The following is a 14,681-nucleotide window of genomic DNA, read 5'->3' as shown; positions in this document are numbered from 1 at the left end:
TGTTACTGTACCCTGTCCTGCTGTGTTACTGTGTTACTGTATCCAGTCCTGCTGTGTTACTGTACCCTGTCCTGCTGTGTTACTGTACCCTGTCCTGCTGTGTTACTGTACCCTGTCCTGCTGTGTTACTGTACCCTGTCCTGCTGTGTTACTGTGTTACTGTACCCTGTCCTACTGTGTTACTGTACCCTGTCCTGCTGTGTTACTGTGTTACTGTACCCTGTCCTGCTGTGTTACTGTGTTACTGTACCCTGTCCTGCTGTGTTACTGTACCCTGTCCTGCTGTGTTACTGTACCCTGTCTTGCTGTGTTACTGTACCCTGTCCTGCTGTGTTACTGTGTTACTGTATCCTGTCCTGCTGTGTTACTGTACCCTGTCCTGCTGTGTTACTGTGTTACTGTACCCTGTCCTGCTGTGTTACTGTGTTAATGTACCCTGTCCTGCTGTGTTACTGTGTTACTGTACCCTGTCCTGCGTGTTACTGTACCCTGCCTGCTGTGTTACTGCGTTACTGTACCCTGTCCTGCTGGTTACTGTGTTACTGTACCCTGTCCTGCTGTGTTACTGTACCCTGTCCTGCTGTGTTACTGTACCCTGTCCTGCTGTGTTACTGTACCCTGTCCTGCTGTGTTACTGTGTTACTGTACCCTGTCCTGCTGTGTTACTGTACCCTGTCCTGCTGTGTTACTGTGTTACTGTACCCTGTCTTGCTGTGTTACTGTACCCTGTCCTGCTGTGTTACTGTACCCTGTCCTGCTGTGTTACTGTACCCTGTCCTGCTGTGTTACTGTACCCTGTCCTGCTGTGTTACTGTACCCTGTCCTGCTGTGTTAATGTACCCTGTCCTGCTGTGTTACTGTACCCTGTCCTGCTGTGTTACTGTGTTACTGTACTCTGTCCTGCTGTGTTACTGTACCCTGTCCTGCTGTGTTACTGTGTTACTGTACCCTGTCTTGCTGTGTTACTGTACCCTGTCCTGCTGTGTTACTGTGTTACTGTATCCTGTCCTGCTGTGTTACTGTACCCTGTCCTGCTGTGTTACTGTGTTACTGTATCCTGTCCTGCTGTGTTACTGTGTTACTGTACCCTGTCCTGCTGTGTTACTGTACCTGTCCTGCTGTGTACTGTACCCTGTCCTACTGTGTTACTGTACCCTGTCCTGCTGTGTTATGTACCCTGTCCTGCTGTGTTACTGTACCCTGTCCTGCTGTGTTACTGTACCCTGTCCTGCTGTGTTACTGTACCCTGTCCTGCTGTGTTACTGTACCCCTGTCCTGCTGTGTTACTGTACCCTGTCCTGCTGTGTTACTGTACCCTGTCCTGCTGTGTTACTGTACCCTACCCTGCTGTGTTACTGTACCCTGTCCTGCTGTGTTACTGTGTTACTGTACCCTGTCCTGCTGTGTTACTGTACCCTGTCCTGCTGTGTTACTGTACCCTGTCCTACTGTGTTACTGTACCCTGTCCTGCTGTGTTACTGTGTTACTGTACCCTGTTCCTGCTGTGTTACTGTACCCTGTCCTGCTGTGTTACTGTACCCTGTCCTGCTGTGTTACTGTGTTTACTGGTACCCTGTCCTGCTGTGTTACTGTGTTACTGTACCCTGTCCTGCTGGTTTACTGTACCCTGTCCTGCTGTGTTACTGTACCCTGTCCTGCTGTGTTACTGTGTTACTGTACCCTGTCCTACTGTGTTACTGTACCCTGTCCTGCTGTGTTACTGTGTTACTGTACCCTGTCCTAACTGTGTTACTGTACCCTGTCCTGCTGTGTTACTGTACCCTGTCCTGCTGTGTTACTGTGTTACTGTACCCTGTCCTACTGTGTTACTGTACCCTGTCCTGCTGTGTTAATGTACCCTGTCCTGCTGTGTACTGGTGTTACCTGTCCTGCTGTGTACTGTAACCCTGTCCTGCTGTGTTACGTGTACCCTGTCCTGCTGTGTTACTGTACCCTGTCCTGCTGTGTTACTGCACCCTGTCCTGCTGTGTTATGTGTTTACTATACCCTGTCTTGCTGTGTTACTGTACCCTGTCCTGCTGTGTTACTGTGTTACTGTACCCTGTCCTGCTGTGTTACCTGTACCCTGTCCTGCTGTGTTACTGTGTTCTGTACCCTGTCCTGCTGTGTTACTGTACCCTGTCCTGCTGTGTTACTGTGTTACTGTATCCTGTCCTGCTGTGTTACTGTACCCTGTCCTGCTGTGTTACTGTACCCTGTCCTGCTGTGTTACTGTACCCTGTCCTGCTGTGTTACTGTACCCTGTCCTGCTGTGTTACTGTACCCGGTCCTGCTGTGTTACTGTGTTACTGTACCCTGTCCTGCTGTGTTACTGTACCCTGTCCTGCTGTGTTACTGTACCCTGTCCTGCTGTGTTACTGTACCCTGTCCTGCTGTGTTACTGTGTTACTGTATCCTGTCCTGCTGTGTTACTGTACCCTGTCCTGCTGTGTTACTGTACCCTGTCCTGCTGTGTTACTGTACCCTGTCCTGCTTGTGTTACTGTGTTTACTGTACCCCTGTCCTGCTGTGTACTGTGTACCCTGTCCTGCTGTGTACTGTGGTACGGTATCCTGTCCTGCTGTGTACTGTACCCTGTCCTGCGCTGTGTTACTGTACCCTGTCCTTGCTGTGTTACTGTACCCTGTCCTGCTGTGTTACTGTACCCTGTCCTGCTGGGGCTACTGTGTTACTGTACCCTGCCTGCTGTGTTAACTGTGTTACCTGACCCTGCCTTGCGGTGTATGTACCCTGTCCTGCTGTGTACTGTGTTACTGTATCCTAGTCCGGCTGGTTACTGTACCCTGTCCTCCTGCCTGTCCTTGGTGTACTGTATCCCTGTCCTGCTGTGTTACTGTACCCTGTCCTGCTGTGTTACTGTACCCTGTCCTGCTGTGTTACTGTACCCTGTCCTGCTGGTGTTACTGTACCGCTGTCCTGCTGATGACTGTTACTGTTACTGTACCCTGTCCCTGTGTTCTGTGTTACTGTACCCTGTCCTGCTGTGTTACTGTACCCTGTCCTGCTGTGTTACTGTACCCATTGTCCTGCTGTGTTACTGTGTTACGTACCCTGTCCTGATGTGTTACTGTGTTACTGTACCCTGTCCTGCTGTGTTACTGTACCTGTCCTGCTGGTTACTGTACCCTGTCTTGCTGTGTTACTGTACCCTGTCCTGCTGTGTTACTGTGTTACTGTATCCTGTCCTGCTGTGTTACTGTACCCTGTCCTGCTTGTGTTACTGTGTTACTGTACCCTGTCCTGCTGTGTTACGTGTTACTGTACCCTGTCCTGCTGTGTTACTGTGTACTGTACCCTGTCCTGCTGTGTTACTGTACCCTGTCCTGCTGTGTTACTGCGTACTGTACCCTGTCCTGCTGGTTACTGTGTTACTGTACCCTGTCCTGCTGTGTTTACTGTACCCTGTCCTGCTGTGTTTACTGTACCCTGTCCTGCTGTGTTACTGTACCCTGTCCTGCTGTGTTACTGTACCCTGTCCTGCTGTGTTACTGTACCCTGTCCTGCTGTGTTACTGTTACCCTGTCCTGCTGTGTTACTGTACCCTGTCCTGCTGTGTTACTGTGTTACTGTACCCTGTCTTGCTGTGTTACTGTACCCTGTCCTGCTGTGTTACTGTACCCTGTCCTGCTGTGTTACTGTACCCTGTCCTGCTGTGTTAATGTACCCTGTCCTGCTGTGTTACTGTACCCTGTCCTGCTGTGTTACTGTGTTACTGTACTCTGTCCTGCTGTGTTACTGTACCCTGTCCTGCTGTGTTACTGTGTTACTGTACCCTTGTCTTGCTGTGTTACTGTACCTGTCCTGCTGTGTTACTGTATCCTGTCCTGCTGTGTTACTGTACCCTGTCCTGCTGTGTTACTGTGTTACTGTATCCTGTCCTGCTGTGTTACTGTGTTACTGTACCCCTGTCCTGCTGTGTTACTGTACCCTGTCCTGCTGTGTTACTGTACCCTGTCCTGCTGTGTTACTTGTGTTACTGTTACCCTGTCCTGCTGTGTTACTGTACCCCTGTCCTGCTGTGTTACTGTACCTGTCCTGCTGTTTACTGTACCCTGTCCTGCTGTGTTACTGTACCCTGTCCTACTGTGTACTGTACCCTGTCCTGCTGTGTTACTGTGCCCTGTCCTGCTGTGTTACTGTACCCTGTCCTGCTGTGTTACTGTACCCTGTCCTGCTGTGTTACTGTACCCTGTCCTGCTGTGTTACTGTGTTACTGTACCCTGTCCTGCTGTGTTACCGTACCCTGTCCTGCTGTGTTACTGTACCCTGTCTTGCTGTGTTACTGTACCCTGTCCTGCTGTGTTACTGTGTTTACTGTATCCTGTCCTGTGGTCGTTACTGTACCCTGTCCTGCGTGTACTGTACCCTGTCCTGCTGTGTTACTGTACCCTGTCCTGCTGTGTTACTGTACCCTGTCCTGCTGTGTTACTGTACCCTGTCCTGCTGTGTTACTGTACCCTGTCCTGCTGTTACTGTACCCTGTCCTGTGTTACTGTACCCTGTCCTGCTGTGTTACTGTGTTACTGTACCCTGTCCTGCTGTGTTACTGTACCCTGTCCTGCTGTGTTACTGTGTTACGGTACCCTGTCCTGCTGTGTTACGGTACCCTGTCCTGCTGTGTTACTGTGTTACTGTATCCTGTCCTGCTGTGTTACTGTACCCTGTCCTGCTGTGTTACTGTACCCTGTCCTGCTGTGTTACTGTACCCTGTCCTGCTGTGTTACTGTGTTACTGTACCCTGTCCTGCTGTGTTACTGTACCCTGCCTGCTGTGTTACTGTGTACTGGTACCCTGTCTTGCTGTGTTACTGTACCCTGTCCTGCTGTGTTACTGTACCCTGTCCTGCTGTGTTACTGTACCCTGTCCTGCTGTGTTACTGTACCCTGTCCTGCTGTGTTACTGTACCCTGTCCTGCTGTGTTGCTGTAGCCTGATTACTGATTATTGATCATATAGTGATATAGTGTTTCTGGATTGTGTTTGGTGCTGAATAGTTTATTGATTTTTAAATTCCCTGTTGGTTTTACTCAGCCTGTCAGATATACAACAGAGATTAATGTTTTCTTCAATCACTCTCATTGAGCAGCCCTCTCTCCTTCCTCTCTCCACCCTCTCTCCACCCTCTCTCTATCCTCTCCATCCTCTCTCCTTCCTCTCTCCACCCTCTCTCTATCCTCTCCATCCTCTCTCCATCCTCTCTCCATCCTCTCTCCACCCTCTCTCCATCCTCTCTCCATCCTCTCTCCACCCTCTCTCCACCCTCTCTCCAACCTCTCTCCATCCTCTCTCTATCCTCTCTCCATCTCTCTCCTTCCTCTCTCTATCCTCTCTCCATCCTCTCCTCCTCCCTCTTTCTATCCTCTCTCCATCCTCTCTCCTCCCTCTCTCCATCCTCTCTCCATCCTCTCTCCTCCTCTCTCCACCCTCTCTCCATCCTCTCTCCATCCTCTCTCCACCCTCTCTCCCACCCTCTCTCCACCCTCTCTTCCAACCTCTCTCCACCCTCTCTCCAACCTCTCTCCACCCTCTCTCCATCCTCTCTCCATCCTCTCCACCCCTCTCTCCACCCTCTCTCCATCCTCTCTCCGCCCTCTCTCTATCCTCTCCATCCTCTCTCCGCCCTCTCTCTATCCTCTCCATCCTCTCTCCACCCTCTCTCCATCCTCTCTCCATCCTCTCCACCCTCTCTCCGCCCTCTCTCTATCCTCTCCATTCCTCTCTCCATCCTCTCTCCATCCTCTCCATCCTCTCTCCATTCCTCTCTCCATCCTCTCCACCCTCTCTCCACCCTCTCTCCATCCTCTCCAACCCTCTCTCCACCCTCTCTCCATCCTCTCCACCCTCTCTCCACCCTCTCTCCACCCTCTCTCCATCCTCTCTCCATCCTCTCTCCACCCTCTCTCCACCCTCTCTCCACCCTCTCTCCATCCTCTCTCCACCCTCTCTCCATCCTCTCTCATCCTCCACCCTCTCTCCACCCTCTCTCCATCCTCTCTCCGCCCTCTCTCTATCCTCTCCATCCTCTCTCCGCCCTCTCTCTATCCTCTCCATCCTCTCTCCATCCTCTCTCCATCCTCTCTCCACCCTCTCTCCATCCTCTCTCCATCCTCTCTCCATCCTCTCTCCACCCTCTCTCCACCCTCTCTCCATCCTCTCTCCGCCCTCTCTCTATCCTCTCCATCCTCTCTCCACCCTCTCTCCATCCTCTCTCCATCCTCTCCACCCTCTCTCCGCCCTCTCTCTTCCTCTCCATCCTCTCTCCATCCTCTCTCACCCTCTCTCCATCCTCTCTCCATCCTCTCCACCCTCTCTCCATCCTCTCTCCATCCTCTCCACCCTCTCTCCACCCTCTCTCCATCCTCTCCACCCTCTCTACATCCTCTCTCCACCCTCTCTCCATCCTCTCTCCATCCTCTCCGCCCTCTCTCTATCCTCTCCATCCTCTCTCCATCCTCTCTCCACCCTCTCTCCATCCTCTCTCCATCCTCTCCACCCTCTCTCCACCCTCTCTCCATCCTCTCCATCCTCTCTCCATCCTCTCTCCACCCTCTCTCCACCCTCTCTCCATCCTCTCTCCATCCTCTCCACCCTCTCTCCATCCTCTCTCCATCCTTTCTCCGCCCTCTCCCAGACCTCTCAAAGCAGCAATACAGTACAGTTCATTTCATTTGAATTACAGTTTGACAATTTGTTAACTATTTATCTTCCCTCTCCTCTCCACCCTCTCCTCCTCTCCCTCCTCTCCACCCTCTCCTCCTCTCCCTCCTCTCCCTCCTCTCCACCCTCTCCTCCGCTCTCCAGTCCAGGAGGCTTGTAACCTGGTCCCCATGGACCCTAACGGTCTGTCTGACCCCTACGTGAAGCTCAAACTCATCCCGACCCCAAGAGTGACACCAAGCAGAAGACCAAGACCATCAAGTTGTAACCTGAACCCCACCTGGAATGAGAGCTTCACATTGTGAGACATCTCTACTCTTTATAATATCTTTGTTATACAGACCATCACATTTAGAGATATATTTCATGTTATAATGTCTTCGGTTCAAAAAAAACAATTATTTTTAAATGATGCGATATCTCCTTTATTTATAATATCTTTGTTGTTAGAACCCTTAGGAGTCGGGAGAGCTCTAGACTTTACATTATCTTTGTTTTGAAGGAGATCCAGGCGTCACAGATAAACATACAGAAGGAAAGCTTTGTTTCTCTTCCTCCTCCTCCCTTCTGTGGTGCTCTGATGGAGTCTGATCTCTAATCTGTCTGGTGTTTAGTCTCAGTTGGTCATCGATTGTAGTTGATTGGTACCACGTCATCAATAGTTAGTGGGTTGTAGTCTCAGTTGGTCATCGATTGTAGTCGATCGGTACAACGTCATCAATAGTTAGTGGGTTGTAGTCGATCAGTACAACGTCATCAATAGTTAGTGGGTTGTAGTCGATCAGTACCACGTCATCAATAGTTAGTGGGTTGTAGTTGATCGGTACCACGTCATCAATAGTTAGTGGGTTGTAGTTGATCAGTACCACGTCATCAATAGTTAGTGGGTTGTAGTCGATCAGTACCACGTCATCAATAGTTAGTGGTTGTAGTCGATCGGTACCACGTCATCAATAGTTAGTGGGTTGTAGTCGATCGGTACCACGTCATCAATAGTTAGTGGGTTGTAGTCTCAGTTGGTCATCAATAGTTAGTGGGTTGTAGTTGATCGGTACCACGTCATCAATAGTTAGTGGGTTGTAGTTGATCGGTACCACGTCATCAATAGTTAGTGGGTTGTAGTCTCAGTTGGTCATCAATAGTTAGTGGGTTGTAGTCGATCTGTACCACGTCATCAATAGTTAGTGGGTTGTAGTCGATCGGTACCACGTCATCCATAGTTAGTGGGTTGTAGTCGATCGGTACCACGTCATCAATAGTTAGTGGGTTGTAGTTGATTGGTACCACGTCATCAATAGTTAGTGGGTTGTAGTCGATCGGTACCACGTCATCAATAGTTAGTGGGTTGTAGTTGATTGGTACCACGTCATCAATAGTTAGTGGGTTATAGTTGATCGGTACCACGTCATCAATAGTTAGTGGGTTGTAGTCAATCAGTACCACGTCATCAATAGTTAGTTGGTTGTAGTTGATCGGTACCACGTCATCAATAGTTAGTGGGTTGTAGTTGATCGGTACCACATCATCAATAGTTAGTGGGTTGTAGTCGATCGGTACCACGTCATCAATAGTTAGTGGGTTGTAGTCGATCGGTACCACGTCATCAATAGTTAGTGGGTTGTAGTCGATCGGTACCACGTCATCAATAGTTAGTGGGTTGTAGTCTCAGTTGGTCATCAATAGTTAGTGGGTTGTAGTTGATCGGTACCACGTCATCAATAGTTAGTGGGTTGTAGTTGATTGGTACCACGTCATCAATAGTTAGTGGGTTGTAGTCTCAGTTGGTCATCAATAGTTAGTGGGTTGTAGTTGATCGGTACCACGTCATCAATAGTTAGTGGGTTGTAGTCGATCGGTACCACGTCATCAATAGTTAGTGGGTTGTAGTCGATCGGTACCACGTCATCAATAGTTAGTGGGTTGTAGTCGATCAGTACCACGTCATCAATAGTTAGTGGGTTGTAGTTTATTGGTACCACGTCATCAATAGTTAGTGGGTTATAGTTGATCGGTACCACGTCATCAATAGTTAGTGGGTTGTAGTCAATCAGTACCACGTCATCAATAGTTAGTTGGTTGTAGTTGATTGGTACCACGTCATCAATAGTTAGTGGGTTGTAGTTGATCGGTACCACATCATCAATAGTTAGTGGGTTGTAGTCGATCGGTACCACGTCATCAATAGTTAGTGGGTTGTAGTTGATCGGTACCACGTCATCAATAGTTAGTGGGTTGTAGTCTCAGTTGGTCATCAATAGTTAGTGGGTTGTAGTTGATCGGTACCACGTCATCAATAGTTAGTGGGTTGTAGTTGATTGGTACCACGTCATCAATAGTTAGTGGGTTGTAGTTGATCGATACCACGTCATCAATAGTTAGTGGGTTGTAGTTGATCGGTACCACATCATCAATAGTTAGTGGGTTGTAGTTGATTGGTACCACGTCATCAATAGTTAGTGGGTTGTAGTTGATCGATACCACGTCATCAATAGTTAGTGGGTTGTAGTTGATCGGTACCACATCATCAATAGTTAGTGGGTTGTAGTTGATCGGTACCACATCATCAATAGTTAGTGGGTTGTAGTTGATCGGTACCACATCATCAATAGTTAGTGGGTTATAGTTGATCGGTACCACGTCATCAATAGTTAGTGGGTTGTAGTCAATCAGTACCACGTCATCAATAGTTAGTTGGTTGTAGTTGATTGGTACCACGTCATCAATAGTTAGTGGGTTGTAGTTGATCGGTACCACGTCATCAATAGTTAGTGGGTTGTAGTTGATCGGTACCACATCATCAATAGTTAGTGGGTTGTAGTTGATCGGTACCACGTCATCAATAGTCAGTTGGTTGTAGTTGATCGGTACCACGTCATCAATAGTTAGTGGGTTGTAGTTGATCGGTACCACATCATCAATAGTTAGTGGGTTGTAGTTGATCGGTACCACGTCATCAATAGTTAGTGGGTTGTAGTTGATCGGTACCACGTCATCAATAGTTAGTGGGTTGTAGTTGATCGGTACCACGTCATCAATAGTTAGTGGGTTGTAGTTGATCGGTACCACGTCATCAATAGTTAGTGGGTTGTAGTTGATCGGTACCACGTCATCAATAGTTAGTGGGTTGTAGTTGATCGGTACCACGTCATCAATAGTTAGTGGGTTGTAGTTGATCGGTACCACGTCATCAATAGTTAGTGGGTTGTAGTTGATCGGTACCACGTCATCAATAGTCAGTTGGTTGTAGTTGATTGGTACCACATCATCAATAGTTAGTGGGTTGTAGTTGATCGGTACCACGTCATCAATAGTCAGTGGGTTATAGTTGATCGGTACCACATCATCAATAGTTAGTGGGTTGTAGTTGATCGGTACCACGTCATCAATAGTTAGTGGGTTGTAGTTGATCGGTACCACGTCATCAATAGTTAGTGGGTTGTAGTTGATCGGTACCACGTCATCAATAGTTAGTGGGTTGTAGTTGATCGGTACCACGTCATCAATAGTTAGTGGGTTGTAGTTGATCGGTACCACGTCATCAATAGTTAGTGGGTTGTAGTTGATCGGTACCACGTCATCAATAGTTAGTGGGTTGTAGTTGATCGGTACCACGTCATCAATAGTTAGTGGGTTGTAGTCTCAGTTGGTCATCAATAGTTAGTGGGTTGTAGTTGATCGGTACCACGTCATCAATAGTCAGTTGGTTGTAGTTGATCGGTACCACGTCATCAATAGTTAGTGGGTTGTAGTTGATTGGTACCACATCATCAATAGTTAGTGGGTTGTAGTTGATCGGTACCACGTCATCAATAGTTAGTGGGTTGTAGTTGATCGGTACCACGTCATCAATAGTCAGTTGGTTGTAGTTGATCGGTACCACGTCATCAATAGTTAGTGGGTTGTAGTTGATCGGTACCACGTCATCAATAGTCAGTTGGTTGTAGTTGATCGGTACCACGTCATCAATAGTTAGTGGGTTGTAGTTGATCGGTACCACGTCATCAATAGTTAGTGGGTTGTAGTTGATCGGTACCACGTCATCAATAGTCAGTTGGTTGTAGTTGATCGGTACCACGTCATCAATAGTTAGTGGGTTGTAGTTGATCGGTACCACGTCATCAATAGTTAGTGGGTTGTAGTTGATCGGTACCACGTCATCAATAGTTAGTGGGTTGTAGTTGATCGGTACCACGTCATCAATAGTTAGTGGGTTGTAGTTGATCGGTACCACGTCATCAATAGTTAGTGGGTGTGCAGAAGCCTTTGACCTTTTTAAACATTTTCAATATCTGTGAACGATACTTTACACTCTGTCAAGATAAAGACATCGAGATAAAGTCTTGAACCGTTGCATCTTGGGAAGTATTGATTCTCTCTCTCTCTCCCTCGCTCTCTCGCTCTCTCTCTCTCCCTCTAGTCCTCTGAAGGACTCTGATAAGGACCGGCGTCTGTCGGTGGAGATCTGGGACTGGGATCTGACCAGCAGGAACGACTTCATGGGAGCGCTCTCATTCGGCATCTCAGAGCTCCAGAAACAGGGAGTGGACGGATGGTAAGATGGAGGGAGGGAGGGAGGGAGGGAGGGAGATAGAGGAGGGAGGGAGGGAGGGAGGGAGGGAGGGAGGGAGGGAGGGAGGGAGGGAGGGAGGGAGGGAGGGAGGGAGGGAGGGAGGGAGGGAGGGAGGAGGGAGGGAAGGAGGGAGGGAGAGGATGGAGGGAGAGAGAGATGGAGAGAGAGGAGGAGGGAGGGAGGAAGAGGAGGAAGAGGAGGATAGGATGGAGGGAGAGGAGGAGGAGGAGGAAGAGGAGGATGGAGGGAGGGAGGGAGAGAGAGATGGAGGATGGAGGGAGGGAGGGATGGAGGGAGAGGAGGATGGAGGGAGAGGTGAATGGAGGGAGGGAGAGAGATGGAGGATGGAGGGAGAGGAGGATGGAGGGAGGCAGAGGAGGGAGGGAGGGAGGGAGGGAGGGAGGGAGGGAGGGAGGGAGGGAGGGAGGGAGGGAGGGAGGGAGGGAGGGAGGGGAGGATGGTGAGATGGAAGGAGAGAGGGAGGGAGAGGAGGATGGTGAGATGGAAGGAGAGAGGGAGGGAGAGGAGGATGGTGAGATGGAAGGAGAAAGGGAGGGAGAGGAGGATGGTGAGATGGTGAGATGGAGGGAGGGAGGGAGGGAGAGGAGGAGGTGGAAGAGGAGGATGGAGGGAGGGAGGGAGAGAGAGATGGAGGATGGAGGGAGGGAGGGATGGAGGGAGAGGAGGATGGAGGGAGAGGTGAATGGAGGGAGGGAGAGAGATGGAGGATGGAGGGAGAGGAGGATGGAGGGAGGGAGGGAGGGAGGGAGGGAGGGAGGGAGGGAGGGAGGGAGGGAGGGGAGGGAGGGAGGGAGGGAGGGGAGGATGGTGAGATGGAAGGAGAGAGGGAGGGAGAGGAGGATGGTGAGATGGAAGGAGAGAGGGAGGGAGAGGAGGATGGTGAGATGGAAGGAGAAAGGGAGGGAGAGGAGGATGGTGAGATGGTGAGATGGAGGGAGGGAGGGAGGGAGGGAGGAGAGGAGGATAGAGGGAGAGGAGGGAGGGAGGATGGAGAGGAGGGAGGGTGGGAGGGGCATCTACAAACTCCAGAAACAAGGAGTTGGTGAGATGGAGGCTGGATAGGCTGAGTCTCCTCTGGCAGCTCTTGTTCCACGTCCATATGAGCAGTATACATCACGGCTGGATAGTAGTAGTAGTAGTGTTCATCTGTAGTGTTAGTGTTCATCTGTAGTGTTCATCTGTAGTGTTCATCTGTAGTGTTCATCTGTAGTGTTCATCCGTAGTGTTAATCTGTAGTGGTAATCTGTAGTGTTCATCTGTAGTGTTCATCTGTAGTGTTCATCTGTAGTGTTCATCCGTAGTGTTAATCTGTAGTGGTAATCTGTAGTGTTAATCTGTAGTGTTCATCTGTAGTGTTCATCTGTATATTCTACAGGTTTAAATTGTTGTCCCAGGAGGAGGGAGAGTACTTTAATGTTCCTGTCCAACCAGACGGAGAAGATGGCAACGAGGAACTACGACAAAAGTTTGAGGTGAGAGAAACCGATGACATCACTGGCGGGAAGTGAGCGTGTGAACCAGAGGGAGGGATGCTGGTATTAAATCCTAGGCTGCAGTCCAAACACATTTTACCCGCTCAGTCCCCTGTTCCAACCTCTATGTGACAGTCCCCTGTTCCAACCTCTATGTAACAGTCCCCTGTTCCAACCTCTAAGTAACAGTCCCCTGTTCCAACCTCTATGTAACAGTCCCCTGTTCCAACCTCTATGTAACAGTCCCCTGTTCCAACCTCTATGTAACAGTCCCCTGTTCCAACCTCTATGTAACAGTCCCCTGTTCCAACCTCTATGTAACAGTCCCCTGTTCCAACCTCTATGTAACAGTCCCCTATTCCAACCTCTATGTAACAGCCCCCTGTTCCAACCTCTAAGTAACAGTCCCCTGTTCCAACCTCTATGTAACAGTCCCCTGTTCCAACCTCTATGTAACAGTCCCCTGTTCCAACCTCTATGTAACAGTCCCCTGTTCCAACCTCTATGTAACAGTCCCGCTGTTCCAACCTCTATGTAACAGTCCCCTGTTCCAACCTCTATGTAACAGTCCCCTGTTCCAACCTCTATGTAACAGTCCCCTGTTCCAACCTCTATGTAACAGTCCCCTGTTCCAACCTCTATCTAACAGTCCCCTGTTCCAACCTCTATGTAACAGTCCCCTGTTCCAACCTCTATGTAACAGTCCCCTGTTCCAACCTCTATTGTAACAGTCCCCTGTTCCAACCTCTATGTAACAGTCCCCTGTTCCAACCTCTATGTAACAGTCCCCTGTTTCCAACCTCTATGTAACAGTCCCCTGTTCCAACCTCTATGTAACAGTCCCCTGTTCCAACCTCTATGTAACAGTCCCCTGTTCCAACCTCTATGTAACAGTCCCCTGTTCCAACCTCTATGTAACAGTCCCCTGTTCCAACCTCTATGTAACAGTCCCCTGTTCCAACCTCTATGTAACAGTCCCCTGTTCCAACCTCTATGTAACAGTCCCCTGTTCCAACCTCTATCTAACAGTCCCCTGTTCCAACCTCTAACAGTCCCCTGTTCCAACCTCTATGTAACAGTCCCCTGTTCCAACCTCTATGTAACAGTCCCCTGTTCCAACCTCTATGTAACAGTCCCCTGTTCCAACCTCTATGTAACAGTCCCCTGTTCCAACCTCTATCTAACAGTCCCCTGTTCCAACCTCTATGTAACAGTCCCCTGTTCCAACCTCTATGTAACAGTCCCCTGTTCCAACCTCTATCTAACAGTCCCCTGTTCCAACCTCTAACAGTCCCCTGTTCCAACCTCTATGTAACAGTCCCCTGTTCCAACCTCTATGTAACAGTCCCCTGTTCCAACCTCTATGTAACAGTCCCCTGTTCCAACCTCTATGTAACAGTCCCCTGTTCCAACCTCTATGTAACAGTCCCCTGTTCCAACCTCTATGTAACAGTCCCCTGTTCCAACCTCTATGTAACAGTCCCCTGTTCCAACCTCTATGTAACAGTCCCCTGTTCCAACCTCTATGTAACAGTCCCCTGTTCCAACCTCTATGTAACAGTCCCCTGTTCCAACCTCTGTCTGTAACAGTCCTCTGACCGTGATGAATGACGTGAGCTTAATGTTTAGAGAGAGAAAAGCAGATATTTATACTCTTCAGTCCTGACTGCAATTCTTCTAGATTGAAGAACATGTAATTAAGTTTTTATGGCAGTTATCAAACTCAAAATGTTGACCTAAGAAACTGTAACTCTGATCATAATGTTGTCTCTCCCCGTCAGAGGGCTAAGATTGGTCCCGGTAAGAACACAGACGGCTCCTCCTCTAACTCCACCTCTAAGTACGATAGCAACGGTAACCAGGACCGCGTCAAACTGACAGACTTCAACTTCATTATGGTGTTGGGCAAGGGCAGCTTCGGGAAGGTATGTGGAGGAGAGA

At 49.2% G+C, this 14,681-nt stretch overlaps 1 protein-coding gene across 1 annotated transcript in view; it reads left to right on the top strand.

Moving 5' to 3' along the window:
- Window positions 1–14,681, top strand: part of LOC116366449 (protein kinase C beta type) — a gene marked incomplete at its 5' end in the record, with an annotated part of 46,767 nt that overhangs the window by 10,643 nt on the left and 21,443 nt on the right. The window contains 4 exon segments of the mRNA XM_031818536.1: window positions 6,822–6,978; window positions 11,095–11,229; window positions 12,644–12,740; window positions 14,522–14,665. Of these exon segments, the coding sequence (XP_031674396.1) occupies window positions 6,822–6,978; window positions 11,095–11,229; window positions 12,644–12,740; window positions 14,522–14,665 (533 nt within the window).

Source organism: Oncorhynchus kisutch, unplaced genomic scaffold (genome assembly GCF_002021735.2).
Source record: "Oncorhynchus kisutch isolate 150728-3 unplaced genomic scaffold, Okis_V2 scaffold1467, whole genome shotgun sequence".
NCBI classification, from domain to species: Eukaryota; Metazoa; Chordata; class Actinopteri; order Salmoniformes; family Salmonidae; genus Oncorhynchus; species Oncorhynchus kisutch.
This window is presented reverse-complemented; position numbering and strand designations above follow the sequence as displayed.